This window comes from Platalea leucorodia (assembly GCF_965183815.1).
Source record: "Platalea leucorodia genome assembly, chromosome: 1".
In the NCBI taxonomy this organism is placed as follows: Eukaryota; Metazoa; Chordata; class Aves; order Pelecaniformes; family Threskiornithidae; genus Platalea; species Platalea leucorodia.
In genome coordinates, this window is record NC_138823.1 from 42,890,742 (window position 1) to 42,918,593 (window position 27,852).

Below are 27,852 nucleotides of genomic sequence, written 5' to 3' on the forward strand. Positions count from 1 at the left end.
TAGAATTTTGTCAAAATTATAATAAAACATTTATTGACAGTAGCAATAAACAGAACATTTTTTTTTTAAACAGAAGTTAAAGTGGAAAATGGCTTTAAGTCATTTTTGACCAGCCAGCTGTACAAAAGCTTAAGCAAAGCAGCAGTCAGGGAGGCTGGGTTTGGAAGAATCCGCACTGAGTTCAGGAGATGTCATGCCTTATTAGATCACCAAAATAAGCTGTTATTGTCTTCAGTTTGTTATTGAGAAAATTTTGTTCTATTTCAACTTTCCCTCCTGGCCCTGCTAAGGAAGCCACCTGAAAAACACAGAACAAAAAGCAAATCAATCAATGCACAGGAAAAGAGGCAAAACCCCCAACCTTTCATTGACACGAAATACCACATAAAGCACATCTTTGGCTCTGTTAATACTGGTGACAATATTCCTTGACATCTAATGCCTCTGGTCCTCTTTCAGTGTCTCCTTTTACTCACAGAAGTGGTTTGTGGCTTTCTTGTGACTGAAAAATCCCCCTCATCCCAAGCCATGAAAATAAGAGGACTTCAGAACTAGAGATAAATAGTTACCGTTTCACACGCTGTGCTGAGGTGAGAAATGCTAGACTCTGGTTTGCAGGGTGAGACACCCAGTAGCGGCAAAAAACAAGCTGTAAACTGTGCTTTGAAGGTGTCAAAATCCCAAGTTTTGGGGGAAGAGTAAAACCAAATCCTGGAATTAGGAAGCATAAAGGTTGCACTGTAGAGTGTATGTGTGTGGGGAAACAACCCAAACAAAAGTAACCCCAAAACCCCAAACAGGCAGAGAAGCTCACAAAAACCAGTTACAGTTTTTTTGTTGTTGCTATTGCAACCAAAAAAACCCACTGTTGTGTGCATTGGAGTCTCAGGCAGTGTTGAGGGTAAGGCTGCAGGCAGCTGAGTACCTGCAGGCAGGGAGAGCCCGGTGTCAGGCAGCGCTGGTCCCAGCTCTCGTGTTTACGATCACTGGAGTGAGAATTTCACCGTTCATGCTCTGTTGACTGAGCTCGGTGCACACCTTTAATGCTTAATGATTACAGACAGACAACATTTTGCAGCGGACTTTGCATTTTGGACTGGAGCACACGACACACTCTCCTCTCCTGTTCCCACTCATGATGCCTAGTACCACTTTGAGGGACAACAGCCATACAGGCTACCGATTTCTCACCGGGACACACTGCATAGCCAGAAGGAAGAGAACACCAAAACTGAGCATTGACTGCTTTTATTCGTGGACCCCGAGGACCTGTGCTGTGGTGGGGGTCCCTGCTCCACAGCCCGTTCTGCTCCGTGCTGCTGTTTTCCCTGCCTGCTGCAGGAAAAGTATTTCTATAGTTCCCTATGCAGGGAAACTTCCCTGGCAGACCTAAACTGATCAAGGCCTACAACCCTGCAGTAGACTTTAACTGATCTTTTCACCATGAAGTCTGTAATGTTAGCAGCTGAAACTTAAAGTTCAGGTTGCATTATTGACACTTCTGAACTCCTCTGAGACTTAACTCTGTAATGCAGGTTTAAATATAAACATGCTGAACTTCCTCTGTTCTACTCTAAGTAAAAAACCAGCCTATTCTCAGGAGGAAATAACAGATTAATCTAAATTATACTTTGAACCTTTATTGACTTGCCCAGAAAATTACCACCTTACCTAAACCAAGCATTTACTTTTCTCTTTTGTCCCCCCCCTTTCTTTTTTTTTTTTTGTTTCTGCAGACAAAAACAAAAGTGTGAGCAGATTCTTCAATTTAATGGTAATAGGAAAAAAATCTCCACGTTCTTGTCAAAGAGGAACCTGCCACTTAAGTAAAAAAGCAGAAGCTGGCTGACTTATAAATAGCACAAGAATCTGAAATTGGCGAGTGATCAGGAATGTTAATTTTACGACTTATCTTTTCTTACTTGAAATCCTAAAAGCAGTTAAAATTGTGGGGCGATCCACATTTTTTTTTCCTAGGAAGATGTTAAGTTTGTACTTCTAATTTATTACCAACATAAGCTGGAATGTTCCTTCCAAAAAGCATTAGAGGCTTTGCACTTTACAGCTAATGTTGTTCTACGATACTAACTGGATTAGTCAACTTAATATAAGAATATTGAAATTACTGTCTCGGGGTTACATACTCCTGCTTTCAGGGCACAATTTGTGTCACTAGCGTATCTAAGTATGACTAATGCATTGATATTAAACACAAGTGTTTACTAAATATTTCTCTTAGAAGACCAAGTAAAGCAAAACGCTTCATCGGTAACACAGGCAAATGCTGCTCCTCTACTGAGGGGTGGCACCCACCGAGAAGTTACATACACTGCGTCTAGTCTCTAAGTGTTAAATCCAGGGCAACTAAGACTCATTTCAAATGACTACTAAAAGTATTTGACAGACCCAAAAGTGACGAAAACCTGAATAAGCACACAGGTGTAAGCTCCACAGGGATGGATCTGGCACCGCATGCTCCTCAACCCCCCTCCCCACCCCAATATTCAGAGAAGAGAAACACAACTCCTCTGTGACGATGCTTATTTGTAAATTGCTGGAGATTGCACATTTAATTACGTAGGAGCTGCCAAGTTTTCCTCAGAAGGGCTCAGTCAACCCTGACAGCTTAACGAGCGAAAGCTGCCACTCACCAAGCTTCAGAAAGGTGCCGGCCTGGTGGAGGCACGCCCTCTAAAAATAACAGCAGATTGAGGAACGATGCTTTGAGAAAAACAAAGGTGCTCATCTATTTTTAGAAATACCGACACGCATCTTGTGTTTTTGCACTGAACTACAACGGTGAGTACGGAAAAGCTTCTCAATTTCTTGTAAAAATTGGACTAGTCCAAAATTTGTTTATTTTGCATTTTCCTGTGCAAATACGACGATTCCCTGCTGGCAGCTCCCCGCGTCCTGGTTAATTCTTCAGCCCAACCCCACGTACTCGAGGGGGCAGATATTGCCTCCTTTGCTTGCGCTGGGTAATTCTGCACGTGCCACACGCCTCCCCGGGCAGAGGCAAAGGATGCCGCTTCAGTTGGTGCCTCCCTGCATCCCTCTCACCTGGACGCTTCATCCTTCAGTTCAGCGACTGCTGATGGAAATAGTCCACAGCTACAGACACGGCCACAGAGCATTAAAAAAGTAGCCAGCAGGTTTGGTCTCAAGTTTAAAACAGGAGACATCAGAAAAGAAATATGAAAAGGGAAACGAACATGGAAGATTACTTCAGGAGCACAAGTTACTTAAGGTGCAAACTTGCTTTTTAATGTTCAGGTGTATTTCTGAACTCAAAGGTTTTCCTGCCGGCCTTATAGGTTCTTTTTTTATCATACTGAAATTCCTTTAGTAAACTAACTTCCTATCTGTTCCAGCCACTAACTAAGGTAACTGTGGATAAAAGGTTTATCATCATTTTTTCTCCCCTCCAAGAAACTTTTCTGGGGTATGAGAAATACAAGCTTTTTGACTTGATAGGCAGTCACACAAGGACACTGTAATTCATTTCATTTTACAGAACACTAGTAAAAAGAGGAACACCCTCCCCCCACAACCAACCTAAAGGCTAGAGGAAAAAAAATCCCGACCCAACTCGGAAAAAAAGGGCAATGGTATTCTTTACGCTAAAGGTAACGAACCAAAATGCTCTCAGGCAGCATTTTTCAAAATGTGCAGGTCTGCAGGCGAATTATGCCACTGCCACGGTGGTGCTGCCACCCTTTGACAGGCCAGAGATTTATTTTTTTTTTTTTTTTAAATCTTGAGGTGGGCAAACTACAATTCAGTATTCAAGTGCTATGAGCTTTAGGAAAACTGAAGTCCAGAAGTGCCACTCTGGCTTGGCGTATGCCGGGAGTATCTTCTGGCTTTATCTTTTATCAAGGACGGAGAGCAGATGTGAGTTTAAAGTGGGCTGCTTAAAAGCTGCCGTTATTACCATGACAGTCACAGCTGAAATGTACGCAATTATGTTCACTTCGAAATGATCAGCCTGCAAAACACATCAACCCACAGACATTTACCTGCCAACTCCTCTAATACCCAAGCATCTTCAAAATGCAATCAAATTAATTTGAGTTAATCCCCTGGCCTCTCACTCCCTGCTTTGCTCATTGTTATATTTACTCCTAAATAAGCATGACATTGCTTGGCAGGTCCCATTTGGCCAGGTCTCCAGTCTAAAATCATAGCTAAATGAACAGGGCCAGTGGTAGTTTTACTAGTCAGCCTCTCATCAAATTTCTTAATGGCAGAGGTTATCAAATATTCTTTTATTAAACTGCTCTCTCTGGTATGATTTTCTGTTCTCTGAGTGACACCAGACAGAATTAAAATAAATAAATAAATGAGTTTTACCCATCTTTACACTCCCTGCATTGACCAGTCATTTGTAAAAACTGGACTTTCAAAACTAGAAAGACAGCAAACATCTCCCATCCAGGCACTAGACCGGCAGACAGAACAAGGCTTTGGTGTCTAACTTTAGATTCTCTCAAAATGGACGACGAAGATGAGGTGGGAACAAAGGCAAGAAAAAAAAAAAAAGTACTTGCATGATGTGTATTCTTTCTATGACTACCAAGGTCAAGAGCACTTTGCTTAATTCTGGGCTCAGGGAACCACTCTACACACTAGACAAGGAATAAAAAGGTAATTCGTATCTTCTGGCAGTATTTGGAATACAAGCCAGGTCTGAGACACCAACATTTAGGACAGCAAAAGCTCCAACAACAGTGACATTTCAATAAGTTAGGCATAGCTATCACAAACAACAAAAAACCCAAACACCCGCCTCCAAAACCCAAACAACTCTAAACCCAGGAATCTATCCAATTTATAAAGTTTTGCACCAGTCACCAAATCTTTAAATAGTAAAGACACACACAAAGTTTTCAATACAGAAACAGGAAGAGGTCTGAAAAGTGACTGGTTAAAAAAAAAATAAATTATCAGCAGTGCATACAGACTAACGTAAACCTCTCCCTGCCTCCCACCCTGCGTCAGTTCTTAAAAACACAGTCTCTTGAGTGAATAAATGCAGCCCATAAGATCTTTCTAGTGGGGTTTTGTTACAAACCCATACAAGACCAAGCAGACTGCCGGTAGGTCAGCTCATGATGGACAGAACTACAACTGTCAGGTTACAAATAAATCACTAGCTAGTTTAAGTGGAGAGAGGCTGCCAGTTTGCATTATGATGCCAGTTTATACAGTTCCACATATAGCCAGAATCCCGTGGGAGAATACCATAAATAATATAGATAGTAGAGCATATGCCTGTGAACATCTTGCTAGTGCACAGCATGTATCACTTCCCACTGGATCTCCCACACATCTGTGAAATGTTGCACCACGTCCACCACGCAACTGCTCTCACGCAGCGCATCCTCCCAGGGCCGCTGCTGTTGCATCCCCAAGTAGTACGCCCACCGTCCTGTGCTCCTCTAACGGACCCGTGCTCCTCAAAAGCTGGATCGGCTTCCCCTCCCAGCAAGGTTCAAAGAACACAGACATTTTTGAAAACTCTTTCATCCATCAGGGTGATGTGGTCACGGATAATGTAGGCTGCAGTGCTACAGTCTTGACTAATGTTCAAAAAAAACCCCAGTCTTGACTGAAATTTAAAAGACAAAACCAGATTTTCCTTTGCACAGGCTTAAGGCACCCTTGAGGTGCTCTCTAAAGTTTTAAGGACACGGAAAAACTCCTCCTGCAGATACTGAGCAGTAAGTTATCTGCAGCCATCTAAAAGAAAAAAAACCAACCAACCAACCAAACAAAAAACAAACCACCAAACCATCAACCTGACAATGTTTGCCTGTCATGCCTTTCTGCTCATAATTTTAAACACAAGTATCTTGTTTGGTCTGTCAAATGTACGGAATTATGGTTGACATGGACAGCAATCAACAATTAACAGTTCTCTTAACCATCAAGTTTATGTTAGGAATTTACTCCAATACTTTATGAAGTGTAAAACTTCGTATATGTTTTGATGAAGAAATACTACTCAAAAATGGTTAAAAGAAAGAAAAATATTATTATTTGACATATATTACCCAAAAAGCAGCATTGCTCCTCTCCCTCTGTTACCCTACACTATTACAAGGGCCAAAAATAGCTGGCTAAAAAAGAGGACATTTTGCAGAAGTTTAATAGCATTATTTTAAATAAATAAAACAGTTCCTGTTTATGAAACTGGATTGGATTGTGAAGTAGACTCAAATTTTGAAGAGGGGCTGCTTTTTCAGTCATACCACTTTTGAAGAGTGCTTGACACTTTTTTTTTTTTTTTTAAATTAGATCTTTTCTCATACCCCATACCACCAAGAAGCCTGCTAGTGCAAAACCTGTAGAGCAAGTTAATATGGTCCATGATTTGACTTCACAAGACAGTGGCTGTAACCATCTGAACAGAGCCACACTGCCATATCCCTTCTAGGGATCTGTATTTAAGCTTCAACTCACCTACACAGAGACAAAGGCTTCTGGACACTGGCAAATCTTTCTCCAATTGCATTGTTTTTTCCTTTGTCACAGGCTGGATCTTGGAGAGACCAAAACTTTTCTAACCCGGAAAAATAGCTCCCAAATTGAATAATAATCAGGCACTTCACTGTCAGAATCATCTGCAATTAGCAAAGTCACTCATGTTCTGTCTTACGAGTAGACCAACATTATTCCAATAGATTCACTTGCTCTGCTGTAAGAGTCATAAACATTGAAATGTTATCTGAAAATTGGCCTCAATTATCCTGCTGTTTTGATATACCAACATGGGACCAAAATTAAAAGTTGCACTACTGTATGCTCTAGATGTTAAACATGCAACATCTCCAGCAGCTAAAAATCAGAAAGTTCAAAGATAATCCCATCGTAAATAGATAAATGTATAACATTGTCTTTTTACTAAAAGAGAAAAATCTGTTTCTGAATTAAACCACCATCTGTAAATTTGTACAATATGACTGTCTTCAAAGAACAGCAAAGAAGTTTAGGATAATCACCAAGGCACAATACAGTATCTGAGCAGTTAACCATCCACGATCAGGATAAGTAATAAACTCCTGATTCCCCAGTACTCTGTCTCTCAAACTTGGCTAGGCTGGTAAAGATGCTGATGTGGCCATCTGTCTCACAACATACCAGGTGACCAACATTTTAGGCTCATCGGTTTACTGGGGGGAGCCATCATGCAGCCGGATTCCGTTCTGACCACCAGCAAGAGAACAATACCTCAATGGCAGCACTCACACGGCTTACAAGAAGAGTCAGGAGGATCGCTACATTAGTATGTGAGGGAATGTTTTGGTATCTTATGTAGCTGAGTGTGCCTTCTGCAACAAGGTGAAAAGAAGCTATCCCACCATTAGGAAGAAGGTCCTACAGCAACAAATCCCAGGTTCCTCCTCCTTTGCTGCAAATATTAAGATACAGAAGTATTATCTGGTAGAGAAAACAGTCTGTGAAAGAGATCGGGCTACTTGGGATGAGTCCTGGTCCCTGAGGTGAGTACACACTCCCCGCTCTGCGCAGTGATGCGGAGCACAGCTTGCTAAACACTTCATAAACAACACTGAATTGTTCTGTCTCAACAAGACTGCTTCTCAAGTCACTCGTGGAGGTCTGTTACATATTGCTGGAGTATTAAGACCTAAATGTAGGATCTCCTGCAGGTATCACCTTTCTTCCCCTTGATCTGGTGGAAATGAACCAGCCAAGAAGGTGAAGGATGCTGGGGAAGGCTGAGCATTCCCTGACCGCACGTTCACTGCTGCCACTAGAGCAAGGGGAAGAAATTTATTTTTGTCCAAATTTTGCCAAGGCATGCATATTCACTTTTTTTTTTTTTTAAATAATATCAGCTTAAATTAGTACCATTAATTCTTCTTGTAGAAGGTAAGAACAGTTTTCAACTACCCAAGTATTTATCAAGTGTTTTCACTCCATTTTGCTGGGGTGTAATTTTGATTTAAATATGCAAGCCTATCTGAAACAGTGATTTCTAATTCTTTCCTACTTTGTGGGAATTCTAAGTAGGTTAACCTTTTCGTTTTGCTTTTCAAAAACACCACTGGCAGCCAATACAAGTTTAGCCCCCCAGAACTGAAGCAGTATTAATATACTTCTGACTGGCAGTTTCCACAACTACTCCTCTTTTTTCTTCTGTTTGGTTTTTTGGTTTGGTTTGGTTTGGTTTGGTTTTTTTTAAGGGCTGTGAAAAAAAACTTAAAGACTCAGATGTAAAGATGCTGCAAAGAGATGGGTATCAACAAGGGTGTCACACATGAGCTACATAACAGGCACTATTAATAAAACAATATATTTTTTTATGTATGTGCATACACATATATATGTCCTGATTATTCCTTAACTAGAAAGAATATTTTGAAAGATTGATTCGACCTAAAAATGGACCCGTATACATTACAAATTTTCTAACAAGTACATGCTTGTAAACAAGGAGATTTGATGCAATTAAGGGAAATGTTTCACATTTCTTGTAAACGCACCAACCATATTCCACTGGTTCGCTGCTCCCTCTTGAGGCAGAAGTACAGAAGTTCGTTTCTCCTTTTCCACCTAAACTCTGTGCATTTTGTAAGGGTATTCAAGAACCTCATCTCTCTCTACAAGACTAACTCTACACAGAAAAGGCCATGCCTGCAGACATGCTAAGCACTGTTTTCGCAATAAAATCATGTGCAACAAGGTTGGATGTCTTGTCTACCAATAAAGCAATGAACTCAGAGCGCTCTGACACAGCTCGGTCAAGGTCAGCCACCACCTGCTTTCACACCAGCAGCAGGATCCCTGTTCTATGTTAGCTATCTAACTGTAAAAACCAGCACGTATTTTCCACTAAATTTGCACCACCTTAGCTAAAGGTTAAACAGCATTTTTACTGTAAGGTTGCTTCTAACTGCTGGGCATTTATTTCCATTTTTGCTTGAGGTCCACTGTCAGACAAGTGAACTTGCACCGATATGCTAGCTTACAGTCAGTGTAAACATCTTCATGGAGGTTTGCAATGGCAATTAAGTCAGCTTCTAAATCAATTTTAATTGACAAAACACACAAGCACACCTCAGTTGTAGATTCAAGCCAGTCAACAAGAGACAAGAGGCAGAGTACTTCAGTTTTAACAACTTACATGTTAAGCGTGTTAGACCACCTCTTCTAGGAGCTAAGTGATCTCTGAAAGCCTTACATGTGTGTATGAGCATACAGAGTTAATTTTTGAGGACACAGAAGAGTCAAATCTTACATGCCTGAGCAGTGTCATCACAAATCAAACTTAGGTTTTTAAGTTTCCAATCAAACCTAAGGCATCAGATAATCTGTTCAGCAAATATTGCCTTATCTGAGTTATTCAGTTTTCAGGTATTAATCTCCTGAAAAAAAATGTTTAAGATTTACTTGATCAAGCTTTTATAGGCCCCTAGAGTTTATGGACTCCATTCACAAGCCAAGCTACATCACTACACCCTAGCAGTGGTGTCCACAGGCCCTTGCCAAGGAAGTTGTTGCAGCAGAAGCCACCTTATCTGGTCCGTGAGAAAAGTAAGATGGATGAGAACCGTGGGCAAAAAACCATGAGCAAACTGAGAAGACAAGTGTCTACACTAACCACTAAGGAACTTCAATGATAAATCTTTTCTTCTGGAGATTCACAGTCCTGGAAGTGTAGCGGCAGTAAATTCAGAAACTTCACTCTTAAATACAGCCAGAGATGATAGCAGCCAAACCCATAACCAGTCTCCTATGGACCAGAGTATCCACTAAGGTCACGTTTGGGACGGTCATGTTTGACACACCTCTGTCCACACAGGATTAAGACTACATTTCCCTAAACAGTGTGCTAGATTCATGTTCTCTTTCCCTGCTCTCAGATCATCAACCTTTAGTGGTTTTTTTTTCCTTATACTGGCACAATCTCTAGAGAAAGGCATGAGGAGCTGATCTCTCTTCCTGAGAGTAGCCCATAGCTTGGACGACTGAACTGAGCCCAGGCCTCCAGCCACGTGCTTTTAACAACAAATTTAACAATTTGTGTAAAGGCAAACCCATGGATGTACATCAAGGAACACTTAGAACACATCAGCAACATTCAGAGCCAACCAGACCAAGACATAGAAATGGCAAGACACCTAACCCAACCATCTAGAGGTGCCAAGCTCTTCTCTAGGAATAGGTGCAAGCCCGTGCATAGTACTCTCAGATGCTTTTGTGGGAACGTAAGTGAAATGTAGATACTTTTGCCCATTTATAAATCCAGTAAAAAGTTCTCATGGGCAGAGCAGAAACCTGGTAAGGTCATTCTTCATCGTGGGAATGAAACATTTGATAAAATGCAGTGGTTAGAAGTTGAAACTAGAGAAACTCTGCCTAAAATTAAGGTCTCTGTTCAAAGATTCGTAACCCACTTTGACATTTCACCAGCCTGAAATGCAAAACGCAACTGAATCATCACCTGCCGTACAAATGGTGCTGTGCATGGCGTGGGCTCATAGTGTGCTAATACTCAGGCCATGTGAATTTCAGCCTGTTTCTCAAGCCAGCTGTTTGCCACCAACAAGCCAGCTGCAAGCCATCATGTGGCTTGAGACCCTGCCTGCTCTAAGTCAGATACAGCTTCTGGAAAAGCAGGAAATAATCCTGGGAAGTTCTGCGGCATGTTGCAGGTGAGGAGAACATCTCACTGCTCCCTTCTCTGCAAAAAGCTACAAGACATAATTAACATAGAAAATACACAGAGGAAACTAAACCAGACACTCAGGGGAATTGTTACAGTCATCTAACTACTTAAAAAAAAAATCTCACATAAATCTCTAATACAAAAAAACCCACACCAGTGAAACAAATTGTGTGTTTATCAAGTCAGTGATGCATCCAACTGTCTCATCACTGCAATGCAAGCAGCCCATATGGAACCGCGCACTTGGGTGGACAGCATCAGTACCGCCTCTGGTGGCATGACATTTGTCTTTGATCAGCTAATCAGTGATAGTAGTGATTGCAGGCTGTATAGTGATTTCCTGCAACTCCTTCATAAACTGAAAGCCATAAAAGTTTAGGACTCAGCAACTTATCGGATAGTAAGAGCTGGTTAAAAACTTTTTTTTTTCTTTTATAATGATGTATCTGTTTGGCACTCAAGAAATCTACTGGCTTTGGATCTTCTAAAGAACCTCCAATCTCTTGCTTTATGAAGCAACAGTATCAAAATCATGGAAATAATCTACTACTCCCATTTCTAAATATATCAAAAGTACTGCAAACACAGAAATCACTTAACATAAGGTCCAAACTTAAAACAAAAAACCCCCTCACATTCAGCTGAACAGACTAAAAAGTCTTAAGTTTGTGCTTATAATACCTATGTTTTAAGCCAGATGAGGTTTTTGCAATTACCAAGCCCTTATCCAGTAACACACCTGGTCAATGTCAGCATTCCGAGGTAGAAAATACACAATATTGTTGGTGATTTTTTTGGAGAGCCTGAAAATTTCAAATGTAGAAGCCAGTAAAGGAAAAAAACAAGAATGGGGAAGTTGCTTTATATTCATTCATTTTGAAAGTATGTCCCAAATTCTGTTATTATGCAATTAAATTATAGGTAGTCTTCTGGGCGTGTGAGTTAGATACTCTTCTGAAATGCAGAAATTAGTATTGTCTAAATGCAGAAACTCTATTTCACCATTATTGCCCTAGAAAGTAGAAAAAACAACCAAAACAAAACCTCACTCTTTAAGATGTAACTGAACTACAGAGAAGCATTTGAGAAATTTGAATGTAGTTTATAGCTATTACATTGGTTTGATATTTGTTTTCTAATCCATTTCGTGGAGCCTCTCTTACACATACATACAAAGATTTCCTTACTCATACAAATATCGCTATGTTTTAGCCAAAAAGGAAACAACTGAGATTATTTTGGGGGGAAAGAAACCCACCATACTTCATATTTGATGAAACTACTATGCTACTACCTCCCTGGATGAATGAGTGCTCAATACCACTGTTAATAAGTTAGTATGGAATTTTATACATTAATTAAAAGGGTTAATATTTTGCTTGCGCTCTTCTGTGATTTCCCAAGTCATAGGCAGGTGCTATGATTGAGAATAGTTTGAGTAAGATATTTAAAATAAGATATACCTTTTATAAACCAATTAAAAAGTGGAATGAATGACAAAGTCATAGCTCACGTAACTAATTATTACCTATACATACACACCACATGGGTATTTGATTACTTGAGGGTATTTTAATAAAATAATATAAAGGAAGTAAAACTGCTGAATTAATGCTTTAAGTTAAGAAGCTACTACAATTCTCTAGAAGAGTTTTTACATTTAAGAATAACTCTTTATGACTTTTTTTTTTTTAAATAATTAAAATATTTAATTTTAGGTGGTCAATGTCATATAGCTGAGGTTGGGGAAGGCGGACTAAACAAATGTGGCACATCTGGGACTTCAGCTGCTGGTCATATCATCCCCAGTCAGCCAACTGGACATGCAAAGCCCAAGTCAAGAGAGGGAGGAGAAGAAAGAGAGAAAACCACTTGTAAATGACTGAAAATCACAAGAATGCGTAACTTTGAAAGGATATCCATCTGGGCAAATCATGGTTTGGATATCGAAGATTTCGGCAGTGGCATAGTCAGGGCCCCCCCAGGGTGGGCTGAGGAACACAACATCTGCTTGCAGGTCAGCAGCCAGCACCATGAAGTCTCCACAGACGAATTCTATCTGATCCGCCACACCGTACACCTCAGCGTTGTTGCGCGCAAGACTGAGCTTCTCAGGATCAATATCAATAGCGATCACTGCAAATGAGAGAGAGCACAAACGCTCAAGTTAATGTGAGCTGTGAATGCCACTCGACCACAAAAAGGACGTTTCAGGAGGAAGGTGTTCTTCTGCAGCCACCAGATACAAGTCATATCTATAACCTATTATTGTGCGGTGAGCGACTACTTCAGTTTTGTAGGTCATGGTAGACATGAAGCTACAGTTCCTCGGAGGGGAAGGACATGCCCTTGTGTGGCAGGAGCAGAGGTTCCACCAAGAGCAGAACCGCTGCATTTACAAACCAGCAAGGGAAGCCACGCAGCCAAGACTGGGAAGGCTCAGCTGCTGTTGTAAAGCTGGGAAGCTTCAGCTTTTGGCAGTCATACATCTTCTACCATGACAATCCTCCATCTCAGCTCAAGTAGTGGACAGGTAAGGCTGTCTGCCTAAGAGAGGAAGTCCTCCTCGCTTCAATCTTGGCAGGAGCCTCACAGCTTAAATGGCGTCAATTAGAAACTTACTCTTCTCCTTTGTTAAACATTTATCTGTGGCTGATCGCATTGTACTGAAAATTGAGTTTTAAAAAAAACACCCAACACAGCACAAGAGAGGTGATACAAGGGCAGTACATAATCATAGAAATAACAATTTAGCCAGGAAATACAAAAAGCTGAGTGAAATTTAGAAAATATTTATAGAATGGATCATAGCCTACCAAATTTAATGCAGGAGAAACTACCATTTGTCTTGCTCGGAAATTACTCAGAAGGGTTAGATGAGCTGGTATTTTACCAGAGTGTTTGATGAGCAGAGGAATATCAAGCAGTCAATGTTTTTACAGAAAGCATTCTCAATGTTTCACTGCAATTTCATTAGCTGGCAATAGGAACTTAGACTAATATTAAGTTATCATCACTTTTCTGTGTTTGGTTCTGCTGTACCTGCAGGTGATCCCATTCAAGTGTTTTAAGTACTATTCACACGTAACCTGCTTTTGAGTACATGGACTTGGCGTAACAATTGGGAGAAGCAGCAGCTTTGTGGCTTCTCTGCAGGTTGGCACTGCAAACAGAACTCGACCTTTACCAGCAATCTTCAGAGCATCCGACAGACTAGTTACTATGCCACATATAAATAACTTTGACTAGTACAACACAAATCCAGCTCTGACTTAAAATAGAAAAGCAGTTTTGTAGGTCCCTTTTAAAAATGGCAAGCTCGTGCTGTGAATCTGATGAAGCAAAAAAGCTTCTGTTGCTTCAGAAGCACTGAAAAAGAATTATAAAAATCAGTGAACGAAGTGCATGCCCAGATTTTTAAGGAGAAAGATTGAAGAAAAAAATAATGCGTTATATACAACACCTGCTTACCTCTTTTTGAGGTCAATGCAAACTGAATAGCGTTTCCTCCAACCCCACAGAACGCATCCACTATGATATCGCAGTTGAATGACTGACTAACGCGGATGGCAATATGCTCAGCTATTTTCTCAGGAGTAACTGAAAACCAACCCTCTGTAAAAGAAAGGGAAGAAGTGTATTTTTGCCTCTTATTTCAAGGTCACCTAAATTAAAAACAAACAACCCCCCCACAAAACTGAAGGTTTAGCGTTAATCCCAACAATTTCAGCTTAGCACATTCGACCAGGAAATACAGGCTTTAAAGATGATAAACTCTGGCCAGTCCAGCGATTTGCTAAGCAAACAGATATGCCTCAATCTCGGTAAATGCTTTGTTGATCTTGGTGCTGAGGATTCTGGCTTATCAAGGACAAGTCCACCGAGACAGCTACAAAAAACTTTATACATCACGATTATGCTTTGTAACAAATAAAACCAGAAATATGTTCTCTCTTATCCGACATGTTATTTTCTTTCAGCGATGTCTGGCTTGCCAAATAGTCTACGTGTTTATGTGGGAAAGCATTAGAAGTTAAAGGCTTACAAAACCAACAAACCCAAGATACAAAAAAAGCAGTAATCCTAATTCCTCCTTTACCTATAAATTTACGATTTGGAAGTGGTTTCCATGTAAACAGGGAAAAAAGTAACTTTGAAAGTGACTGCTGAAAGTCAGAACAAAACACAACAAAACTAGATCCATCAGCATATTTGGAATTTTCACAAAATTATTTTATAAAATATAGAAATAGAAAAAGGTCATCAATCTTCTGAAAAAGTCCTGACGAAGCATGACTTGGGTACAGTATGATCTTCAGCAAACATCAGGACTAATGCAAACTGCATGTCCCATGCTAGGGCATCTTACTGAAGTCCAAGACTTCGGTTCGCCTGCCTGCTGGGAGATGCAATCTATCCAGAGGTGCAAATGCACACTCAGTAATGCTCCTCTTACAAGAAAATCAGTAATAAACTGCGAGAAGGGCCACAAGTTTGGATACATCTTATACCACCAAGTCAGCGCACTTCGTACTAAACACACCTCTGTCTAGCTTAATTCCCTCGTCAAACCGAGAAAACAGCCGGTAGCGTTGCGCCCAGTACTTGGCCAGCTCTGGATCAGCAGCAATCTCAGCAGGTATAGCTCCCAGTGCAATTTTTTTCCTTCTTCTCCCTTTTTTCTCCTTCTTCTTTGCGGTAATTTTTTCATCTACAGCTGGAAGACACTGAAAAAGTTAACAATCACTGTTCTTGTAAGCTAGGAATGTAAATCGGTAGGCAGGTGAGAGTTAAGATACAAGATGCTCATGTTTAACAACACTGCTAAATGTCCTTTATTACTGTTTGCCAGATTATGCAGATTAGTGGTTTAAGTTAAAAAAGAGCATCCCGTATTTCCAGGGAATAGTGTTACCTGACAGGTATCAGTCACAGTCCTAAAAATCATAACACTTCACTCATTATTTAAGAGCCTTGACAGGCTAGTCATCATCTTCAACTGATGGCAAAAACTCTACTAGTGAGCAAACAAGTGGATCAGAGACCAACTTAATGCCCTTATATAAATAAAGAATAAGAACCAATCTAGACAAGAGCTTTACAGTAGAAATCTAACATAACTGAATTACTGTATGAAGGATTAAACTATATGTAGAAACCTGAATAATCCTGCTTTCCTTTGTTTACAGTGTTAAATAGAAAAAGTTCATAATACAGATTTCCGCCCACCCCCCCGAAAAGAATTTTAACAACACATCCTCCCCAAAGCTCAGCACCATGCATCTGAGAACCCAAAACCTGACGGTCTGTGCATCTACCTGAAGTTAATCACCCTCATCCTTACAGGGGAAAAAGGGTGTGAATTGGAGACCTGTTAGATCACGTCTAGGATCAACAATGACTGCTTATCTATAAAAAAAATACTGCCAGTATTAAAGACAAGACCTGGAATTCTGGTGCTCCAGGAATAAGCTACTTCCACTAGCACAGCTCTCAATCATCCTCATTACCCCTTGGACCTAACGGTTGTCTTTGAACAAACAGAATAAATAAATACCACACAACACTGTAATTTGGGAAGGCAGTATTAAGTCCACTGCCAATTCATTTCCAGTTTCTAGGAAACTGATGTACCTTGGCTGACATCCTCTGTCTCTGCCCGGAGGTAATCGGGAATATCCAGAGAGACTAGCTGCCGCCCGCAGCCCCGCTCCTGCCTCCCCGCACCCTGGCCATCGGAGCCGCCCGCTGCCGCCCGCTCTGCGCCCTCCTCAAGGTTACGCGCTCCAGGTTCTGCGAGGGTCACGCTGGAAGATGGCGGCTTTTGGTTTTCAGTGTTCAGGGTCGCAGTGTGTGTCACGGTAACGCTTTCCTGATCCTCCGAGTCGCTGCTGGCGGACAACGCCTCCGCTTTACCCTGAGGAGAGGCTGCCTGGGATGTGGCTTCCTCCCCAGGTTTATTAACCCGCTTTAGGAACTCCTCCACCTGTAATTGTCAAATATCACAGACAATTAGATGGTGCCGTTAACCAGCTACCAAGAGCACAGTTTAAAAGCCGTACAGTTCAAAAGCACCTGCCATGCATGCACTCTCTACCACATGTATTTTGAAAAAAGTAAAATATCCAAGGGCAAAACATTCAGGAAGTCCTTAACTGTGCTCCCTCTTTACAGCATTTGGAAACAAGTTGTCTTTGGGAACTAGATACCAGCTACTTGCAAAGAAGAAACTCCACAAAATTGACTGATAAATACAGTAACTCATTCTCAAGTAATATCTTAAATATAAATAGTCAGACTTGCCACAGCCCAGGTGACCAGGACTACCACTTTTTAATTAACTATGTTTTCTCTGATCTGCATTTCCAAGAAGCTGTACTCTGCCTTTCAGGTTAGCGTAAACAGGTAAAATTACCTTCATGCTTCAGTTGCCTCCCCTCCAAGATGTACCAAACAGTGCCTGTGCTAAAGGGTTGTGCTGCGCAGCGGAGGGCTCAACATTACATCCTAGCCCATGTGCAGGTGCTAGTCCAGACTCTTCAAAGGCATACGCAGATGCTCGCTTTTACCTTACAGTTGCTCTGAGTGGCACTAGGCCTGGGGCAGCTCCTTACCAGAAAGTCTGAGGAAATTTAAAACTTTTTTTTTTTGCCCTTAACATAATTAAAGTTGCCTTTAAACTATACTGGCCTCAGGTACAAGACAGCAACGGTCAAGCTTTTGATCAGAAATTACAGCAACAGGACTGAAGTTCAATACAATATGTGCTGTCACCACCAGAAAACAGTGTCTTGCAGTTGGGTGTTAGGGAATGCCAAGCATCCCAGAAGGCGGCAAAGTAACATTGAAAATCTGAGGTAACAGATTTTAAAGAGACTCAACTAATAAAAAATCTACAGTGAACAAGTCTTTCTACTCACTACTAATTTGAGTTAAAAAAAAAAATATTAAGCATAAAGTTATACGTGACAATAAATGCAGGTAGAGGCATAAGCAAAAATGTTGATATAAATTACTAAGAACATGGAGTTACACGAAATACACTAACCTATACAAACATTTTTGTCTCACTGCTGAAATGCCAGCACTAACAAATGCCCTCACAGGCATTTTAAAATCAGAGATACTTTTAGTAACTATAGAAACCTACACACAACTCTAAAGGAATGATGCACCCAGATGTTAGGAATGACTTTCACATAACTTCGTCATTAAGCTCAGATTACTTTTGATAGATTGCCAAGAGTCCATCAATGCCTCTCCATATCCACCCTAACCTAACTACACTTCACCTAAGCGGGGGAAAAGGGGGGGGAAAGAGCAGTGGACTGACACTTAAAAAAATGCCACCTACTCTGGGAAATTAATGGTTTTTTTTCATTTTCATAATTCAACAACAGCTAAGGGACAAAATAAATCTATGAATTACAGCAGCACTAAAAATTAAACCTACCTTCTTCAAAGTTTTATTTTTTTTGCAAGACATTTCAGATTCCTCTGTAAAGAAGATGTGTGTGTTTTTGCTCTTCCTTGGTTTACGCATATCCAAGAATTTGGACTTGAGTTTTGCTTTTTTCTCCAAGTACTGCACACTTCGGTGGGTGAAATCTGGAATTCCACCATACCTGAAATTAAAAAAAACCAACAAAACAAAACCAAAAAAACTTAGTTGGTTAATTTCCAATCTGGAAGCTTTAACATGAATGTTGATGTCTACAGAAAATGATTTAGACTAAATTATTTCTTCATGAGACATCTGCTCTAGTCTTAAATTATATGCCCCTGGATGTAGCTGCAAAACAATATACCTTCATGGAAACTTTTAAATATTTTCATTTGAAAATGTTTACCCAAATTTGCTTTAGATTTTTAAATTTTTTTTTCTAATACATGTATAACTTCAGGCGGAAACAATTTCCCAGATCAGCCTGAAGAATAGGAAATGAAAAAATATCTTGATTAGTAGAATAAAACATCTTTTTGGTGGCTGTAAGGAACCTCCAAAACAACTACTTTTGTCTCCTGACAAATGCAATTAGGAAAAAAAAAAAAAAAAAAAAAAGGAAATATGGGCAATTCACTTCAATTTTTATAAAGTAGAACAGAGACTGTCAACTATAAAACACACTCCTCTTTGAAATATACTTATACATGTACTAAACAACTTGCATCTCGCAGAAGTGCTAGACCTAAGTTACAGTCCATCTGTGCCCTACGATGTTACTTCTACAGCGCTGACCACCACATCTTTAGGTCATACCACCAAAAATGAAATTTCACTGGTTAACACCCTAGCAACACTTTATTAGTATTGCAACATATTACCAGTATAAAGCAACCTCATTCCAATATGAAACAGCTATAAATTATGATCTAAGCTCACAGGACTCCCAACTGAGAGGACCATTTGCTGTCAGAGCCTTTAAGCTCTAATTTAAGTAGCTGACCAGCCATTTAATGTTCATATAACTGTAAGTACCTTACGAGTTACACTTCTGGTTCAAAGCGCTTTTCTTGTTCTTTAAGTAGCCTCTGTAACTTTGCATCTCTCTCTCTCTAGCCAAAGGATGACAGTTTTGTTAAGAGCAGAGACTAACTTTTGGAATCATCTTCAAAAGTTTAACAAAATGGGAATGGAGATGAATGGTCTATTTGAATAATAAGAGAGCTGACTTGCTATGAAGAAACCCCGAGTTCCTCATAAGCAATTACTTTTGTCCTGTGCCACACTTGAAACCCAAAACAGAGCAGGTTTCCTCAGGATCTTCCACTGGGTTCTCATCCACATCCAGTTCATGGCTAGGAAAAAACAAAGATGACAAAGTTACTTACCGTAAAAAACACTCTTATTTTACAGATATACCACTAAGAAACTCACATATTGAAAACATTTAAATGGGGGCCTCAGTAAGTTCTTCCACACACTGCTGAAACCAAGCAAGGCAGACAACACCAGCCTATTCATATACATGAGCACACACTTTTTTTTTTTACCCAATTATAGGGATGTATGTCCTTCTATTTGGATTATAATATTCCAACTACTCTGAATGACCTCTTAAAATATTCAATATCAAGCCCTGCATGAAACTGATGAAGATAGTGTTTGTTCACCCTATTTCCAAATTACCTTCATCATCTATTATGTTATCTACATTATTATTATCTACATTATTATTAATGCTATGGCAATGGCAAAATATTACAACAAAACCAAAGCTACATGATTAGCAGATAATAATTCCATCTATCCCTTCACCTTTGAGTTTGTAAATTTATTAGAGAGGAAGAGCCATCTCATCATCTTTGAGGCTATAAATTTTTAGAGAAGAAAGCCTGTGACAAAGCAGAGATGAGCTATTTTATGATTGCCATAGCACTAAACGCTTTACTGGCAGCATACAATTCAGTTAAACGATACAAATTATTTACTATCATTCTTGTATTGCCTTCGCTAATTAGACCTAGGTAAGTAAGCTGTCCTATCCAATTTAACAACCTTGTATACTTCAGTGGCACAAGAATAGTACCATCACCTTGCCCAGTCATCGAGGCCATACATTGTTTTCATAAAGCAACGGAGGAGAAGAAACATCCACCGCTTGTTGCCAGGTAAAGTCATGGAAGACTATGTGGTTTTGTATTGAAGTTTTAACTCACAATCTCAATCAAACAAATAGTTACTATAAATCAGGAGGCTTCTGGACCTGGGCTTCTTGAGAAAAACGCTCATCTAAATTTCATGACTTGCCTTCTCTTGACTTTGGCATGTCTGTATTCAGGAGGCTCTTCATCCTCATCTTCATCCTGGTCACGAGGCAGCAACTGTTCTTTGGCATCTGAATTCAAGCTACATGACCCCTGTGAACCTAAAAAAGATAGATGAGATCATATTTTCCTTCTGCATAAATTAATTCCTTATCTTCCTGTCCCCAAAGCACATCTGCAGCTACAGTTAGGTTGTTGTACCTACCTGAATCTGACAAATAAGGCACAGGTGCCAAACACACATACCCTTATCTGTCCTTGTTTGAGGGACAACATACCCATACAAGCTTCCAGTATTAGTTACACTGTAGAGTTAATAATCTTAAGCAGGACCAACTTCAAATTACCTCAGCTCTCCAAGAAAAATAAAACGCCTACAAGGTACAAGTTCAAAACAGTTTCTTCCTTGTGCGTAAATTTTGTTTCCATTTCATTAGCTATACAAAGATATTCACATACATTTAGTAAGATATTCACATACATTTAGTAAGAGAAGATTCCAATGCTCCTCTCATTTTTTGTTGGAAAGGAGATTTTCCTTTCACCTCTCCCATTCCAACGCTACTGTAGGATCAAGATGGGACCACAACTACTTCTTTCTTCCTTAGAAAGTCACTAGCAGTGGACTCAGAGGTTTCCCACCAAACTGAAGTCCCGAGTTGCTGACACGTAGCTCGTGTGCTTCCTCCCTCCTCTTCAGCAGGAGAAGCCATACAACAGTCAGGAAAGACCTTCCACTGCTGCTTACCGGGAACGGTGGCAGGAAGAACTGGCAGGCAAACAAGATGGGTCTCTCCTTCCTCTGCACGCTGAACTGGCTGGCAAAAATGTCTCCCGCCCACTCTTGTACCTCCCTCACAGAAGCTCTTCCAGTAGTGTAAGGAACAGCCACCGGCTTTCACCATACTACTACATTACCTGGCACTTTCACTTGTTAGCACTAGCTGTGACCGTATGAATTTGGGGTTGTAATGAAGACTCTGGCTCACTGCCTAATTGATAACTTAATGCTGGAAAGGACTTCTGGAAGACATCTGGTCCACAGTAACACAGTACAACAAAACGAGTTTATTTCCCAAGTATGGCATTTTTAAACGGAAGGCAAAAATAACCCCAACCCCACCACTGCAGAACCATTTTTTTTCTCAAAAAGCTGTTCTTAAAATTTGTCAGGTTCATGAGAACATCAACCTGAGTTTTCATTCATTTTCGACTACCAGTGAGAAAAGATACATCAGCTGAATGGCACAGCTGCAATACCAATACTAAGATAAATAAATAAATGCACACTAACAGTGCTCTCTCACCACTTTCTGCAGTACATTTGAAGATTTATGAAGCACACGTTCTGTTAAAATCACTTTGGGCTGAAGAACACATTCAATATACAGGTTACAGAGGAGAGAGATCACCCAGAAAAGCAGAGAGAAGGAACCAAGTATGCAATCATTCCACAAAATACTTGATTGATGTTTTTAAAATGGCATAATACAGACATGCCCTTGTTTCTTATATATAACCACCTAGAGAAATTCTGGTAGAATCAATTTTGGCTGATTTTGTATTACCTGACTGGTTAATACTTTTATTTTCACAAGATGCACTCCTTTTCCTGGTTCCTCCATCACAGGGCTCCTTCTGGCTTTCACTGTCAGATGAACTATGCTCTTGAAGACCTTGGTGGGCTACTGTTAGAGCTGCACTGCTCTGCTCCACTTCCTCCAAATTCAGATTTAAATTACAAATCCCAGAGATTATTTCACTGTGGGGCTCAGCACCTGAAGGGAGTGTTTCCTCACTTTTGGTGTTAGAGGGAGACAGCTCCAAGCTCAGCACTTCACTCTGGTCAGCCCCTGGGCTAACCAAGTCCATTTTTCCCGAAACACCCGTCTCCTGGGTAACCCCATTAGCTTCCACGTTGTCACCGTGTGAGCTCTCAGTAGTCCATCCTTGACTTGTCCAGTACTGAAACTGTTCCCAGTAATACCAGTACAGTTCGCTATAATGCTGCTCCCACTCTTCCCTGGTGTCCGGACTATTCCAAGGCTCAGAGGCTGTGGCGGCCTCAGACAATGAGGCCTCTTGATGCTTCTCCAGCCAACTTTGCCAAAGAAGGCCCTCTCCGTACTCGCTCCAGTACTTCTCCCATTTTTCTTTAAGTTCACTGGGTAAAGCCTCATTTGCCAGACTTCCTGAACTTTCACAGTTCCCTTCACTTGCAACCTGAGCTTTGCTGCTCTTCTCACATTCCTCTGTAGCTAGGGCCAGCTCACCAGAAACGGACTGGATATGACCACCACAAGCTCGATCTTGGCATTCCTGGCCCATTTTATCCTCATGTTTTTGCTGTAGATCTTTTTTCTTCTTCTTTTTCTTTTTCATAATCTTCATGTTACTCCTCTTCCTATAATTTTCTGTTGCCTAAAATATAATGGAAAAACATACTTAGAAGTCCACAACGTATGTGCAGTCTTTTCCTGTCCTCTCTCCAAGCACATTTGTCTTTCCATTGTAACCCTCCCTCTCACTGCAACCCTGATGTTAGCTTTATCCCCACAAAAGGCTGTAGGGTTTACGGGTCTGATAGGGCCCCGCTGCCTAACCCTGGCTTACATTTCTGAGGAAGTTGTGAGTAAGAGCTGTGAGAAAGTCTATAGAAAGACACACACACAAAAAGCCAGCATTACAGACAGAAGTGTCTAGTGGAACAGAAGACATGAACCTGTTACTGAAAGGAAACACTAAGTTAACTTGTTGGTTTCATCAAATACAACTCCACTTGTTTCAGTGGGGCTTCCTGTGCTTACAGATATAAACAAGATAAAAACATCCAAGAAAAGCAAGTTTTTCTATCAGACAAATCTGCCAAGTTTTTTTTCCATAAACTGCCAAATTAAGTTTGGCAGGTAAAAAGGCAGCGGTGATGAGGGACTACAACCCACATGGGCAAAAGACTGCAAACATACAGGACTCCAAATGTCCCATCAGCTGCAATCCCTAGTTTTGTTGCACTGACAAATGCATAAGGTGGACTATAAAGAAGTTAGGTTCAGAGAACCAGCATTAATCTTTCATCCACGTCCCTCATAATATCATGTTAATACACACAGTGCAAAGCACAATGCTTAGCAGTGATCTAGTAAAAACATGCATTATTTTCTCATTCAACTTATTTGCAGTACTACTACATAGCAACAAAATTTGCATGTATACTTTGGGCTTGAAGTTGGCTGCCTGTAAGGTCTATTTACATGCCATCCATTAAAATAGCATACAAGTTTCTCCTATTTATTTACAAATTAATCAGGTCAGAACCATGGAGTGCTCTGCACAAAAGTACTCTCTCACTGCCAGGAAGGTCCATAAAGCGGACAATGTGGATATCCCACTGTCTTTTTCTCATCTGTGAACAACTTTAGTCTTCCTCTAAAGTCCAAATGCTCCCTATGGGAAGCAGAGCACACAAGCCTCACTCCTGTCCTTTCAAACAGCCTGGCTTTATCAGCTGCAAGAGGTGTCTGAGAAACTAGCGTTTTTTATTAGTATCTAAAGCTAAATGGTTAAAGCAGACAGTGTGAACACAGATGCTCAGATTGGAGCGTACTAGTTGTCCTGATGAAGAGCATCGTTACCATGGCTGTTTTAAATGAGCTCTCTCTAGTAGCAAGAGGAATATAGATAGGGAAGCACAAAGCACAGCCTGACCCTGTTTAGTCAGACTGGAAGGTTGGATTTTACAAACTGGACAGACCACAGTGCTGTATGTTGTTACAAGTATGTGAGGCAGGCAGCTCAAAGCCAGCTCAGATACATTTCCATGAACTGCAGTCTCAAAAATCACTGAGGAGCAGATGTGCCCCTATGTCTGGAAACACAAAGTAAACAGAACAAATAAAGCAAATAAAGATTTACCACAAAGTCCCTGTGGGCTGACTGCCCACCAAACTGAAGAGGCAATCCCATACTCTTCATAAGCTCGGCCTCCGAGTCTAGTTCAACTTCTTCCAGGTCGAGAGCATGATTAGTATCCACCTTTAATCTCACATCAGGACAACGGTTCTCCTCCTCGGACACTTGTTCCTCCCCTATTAACAAATTATATTAAGGGCAAATAATCTGGTTCTGATACCTCAATACAACAACATGGCCTACAAAAATTAGCAGAACTGCCTCTTAAGCTTCCTTTCCCATTTAAAATTTTCATCATAAGCACCTTATTTTCTGCATCAGTAGAAACCAAAACTTAACTTTGACAGCCAAAACATTGCACTGGGTCTGGCTGGGATGAAGTTAACTTTCCTCATATCAGCCCACAGGGTGCTGTGTTTTGGATCTGTGGCTGAAACAGGGTGGGTAACACACCTATGTTTTGGCTATTGCTGCCCAGTGCTTGCACAGCATCCTAACTTTCTCTTTTCCCCACTCTGCCCTCCCCAGCAAGTAGGCTGGGATGGGCAAGAGATCGTGAGAGGGTACAGCTGGGACTGCTGACTTAAACTGGCTGAAGGGATAGTCAATACCCTATAATGCCACGCTCAGCAATAAAAACTGGGGTAGAGGGTGTGGGTGCTTGGGATCAACCCACCAGAAATATTCACCTCAATAACTTGCAGAGCAAACTACAATAACGCCCAGCAAACAACAGAAAAATTAGTATTAGGAAAAGAAAATTCCTTACAGGAGTTCTTTTGGCATGTATCGGAGCAAGCTTGAAATACAAGAAACTGCTGCTTTTGTTACAAATCTTTCAAAAATACACTAACAAAGATAGTATGATTTTACAAAAATGTAATGTGTGAACTACAGACGTAATTATCTCAGAAATAACTGATCAACCACTGCTTGCACATCTATCAAATTTTTAAGCAATAAATAAATATACATCATATGTGTATAAAATGACAAATACCACTGAGAAAGTAGGAACTGTATATTGATGAAACACAAAAGCTCTTGACACAGTTGATAAAACTGAAAAATTTAAGATTTTTTTTTTGTCAGGATATATTTACCACCAAATTATCACACAGAGCAAGACTCTTCTGTTTTTAACTGATTACTCTCACCACAATTCAGTCATATATGCACAAAAAACATGGTTTACGTTCTCCTTCTTCACTCCATTCACACTACCTCTATCTATCCTGTGCTATTCATTCTCAGCTTCTATGGACATTCCTTTCTGTTCAGACTCCTTCCTTTCAAATCAAGCTATTATACGATGCTGGAGCTAGCAAGACAGCAATGGAAAAATCAGATACCGAAGGAATTATGTTCAGATAGGCACGTGTCAGGAATTTGGGAGGATGAAGCAAGGTACTAGTGTTGAACTTGCCAGAGCATGCACCGTGATTATTCCTAAAATACAAGGAAGTAGGGAGAGACTTACTCCTCTGGTCCTCCTCAAATGATTCCTCATGTACATACAAATCATAATTTCCCCCATCAGGGCTATTACTACTTCTCTACTTCTGGCCCAGCAGATTAATCAGCAACAACTAACGTCCTAGGCTGGGGTAGAGCCAGCAGGAAAGTATTACTCCCAGGCAAACATTTAGGATTTGCAGGCCCTCCATTATATAATTAATTTTGAGCTAAGGAAGTTGAAATTATGATTTGAGAGCAGGTCAGGCACTCGTGAGCTAATCTGCTCTGTGTGCCAGGTGGAGATTATGCGAGCTGGTAAATCTGTGTGAACAGGAATAAGCATCGCACCTGGTTTGACACAAACTTCCACATCAAGATTATAGTAACTTGAAAGTAATGCAAGTACTAAGTTATTATTCACGTCCATCCCCATAACAAAAGTACTGAAAACCAAGCCAGAAACAAGACCAAAACTATAGGTTAGCAGTTATACAGTCCTACTGTACCTTAAATAACCACACATAACTCACTTTAAGTATAACTGCACATCATATTGCACAATACATTTTATTACCTTACCTGTACTGTCATTGTCATCTTTGACATAAAATCCTTTTAATCCCAGTTTATACAATTTTCGATCCCTGTAAAAATGAAGAGAGACATTGACACAGAAGGTCATCATTAAAACAATTTTTTTTTTCAGTAAAAAAAATCATTTAGTGGAACAATCTCCCCAGGGACGTGGTAGAGTCCCCATCACTGGAGGTTTCAAGATGCGATGGGACAGGGTGCTATATAACCTCATTTGGGCTCCCTTTCCCACAAAATGCTGGCCCAGATGACCTTTTGAGGTCCCTTCCCACCTGGGCTGCTCTGTGATTCTAAACACACGAAGCAAAGAAAAATATCAAAAAGGCAGTGCTTTAAAGCCTGACATGAAAAGCTTACATGAGAGATGTTCAGAAAACGTTGCTGCTACACAGAATACCCTGGAATTAAACTTTTGGCCCGCAAAACCTTCTGCTCAAGCAGATGGAATTTAGTGTCTTCAGCCCAAAACTGCAAATATTTCAGCCACCACCCAAGGCTGAAGGCAGCTCATCCCTGCCAGTGCCTCAGCTCAACACCGAGCGCGCTTACCATCAAAAGCTCCGCTCATGGCCACGACCTCTCCTCCCAAACCACTCCCGGACAGACAGACAGACAGCCCGCCGGCAGCACCTCTCCTCCCCCCGCCTCGCCGAGCCACCCGCTCCTCCTCCCCGCCTCGGGGAGGCTCCAGGCCCCTCCGCGCCCGTTTGGGGAAGGGGAGAAGGAGCCGAGCCCCGCACAACCGCTGCCCCAGCCGGGGACCAGGCAGCGCTGCCCGCGCTCCCGGGGAGGCAGCGGGCTCCCACCGGCGGGACCGCTGCTGCCCGCCGGGCCGTGCCCGCTCCGGCCAGGGCCCCCCGCGGGAACCGGCGTTTGGGTGGGCTCCCCCCCGCGCCTTTCCGCCCCCTCTAGCTGGCATCGTTTGGTAAACACAGCCTATAGGGACCCTTCTGTGCCCCTCCCGCTGCTGACGGCCGCGGCAGCACGGCGCTTCCCCGCACCCCCCCAGCGGAAGGCTCCCCCGGCCACGGGGGACGCGGCCGCGGGGGGCCCGCCCGGCGCCGGCGGCGAGGCCGCCACTCACTCGACGAAGGCGCGGGAGCAGAGGCAGAGGATGCCGCCGGCCGCCCCCGCCCGCAGCAGCAGCTCCGCCACCAGCCGCCCCCGCGGGTCCTGCACCATCCCTGCGGGGGGACCCACGCCGCCGCACCGACCCGCCGCTGCCTTCCGCCGGAACTGCCGTCAGCGCCGGGCCCGCCCCGGCACCGCCCGGCTGCGGCCGGGGGGCGGCCGGGGCCCGGCCGAGCCGTCGCGGGGGGCGCCCGCCGCCGCGGCGGTGGCGGGGTCTCTGCTCAAGGAGCAGCCGCTGCACCCGAATTGGGGGTTCAGCTTTTAGCACCCTGCTTTGCCTGTCGACGTCCCAG

The 27,852-nt window shown here is 41.7% G+C and overlaps 1 protein-coding gene across 1 annotated transcript; it reads right to left on the reverse strand.

The window, feature by feature from the left end:
• Positions 1–181: 181 nt before the first annotated feature.
• TGS1 (trimethylguanosine synthase 1) lies at positions 182–27,643 on the reverse strand (the record flags this gene model as incomplete). The annotated part of the gene is made up of 13 exons (XM_082306215.1): positions 27,513–27,643; positions 26,414–26,478; positions 24,380–24,552; positions 22,036–22,888; positions 20,451–20,568; positions 19,412–19,498; positions 18,153–18,324; positions 16,334–16,685; positions 15,243–15,416; positions 14,171–14,314; positions 12,583–12,835; positions 11,439–11,502; positions 182–298 (listed from the first exon to the last, which is right to left on the reverse strand). Exons 1-13 carry the CDS (start codon positions 27,608–27,610, stop codon positions 182–184), a joined length of 2,670 nt encoding a protein of 889 aa, XP_082162341.1. The 5' UTR covers positions 27,611–27,643.
• Between the last annotated feature and the right edge of the window lie 209 nt (positions 27,644–27,852).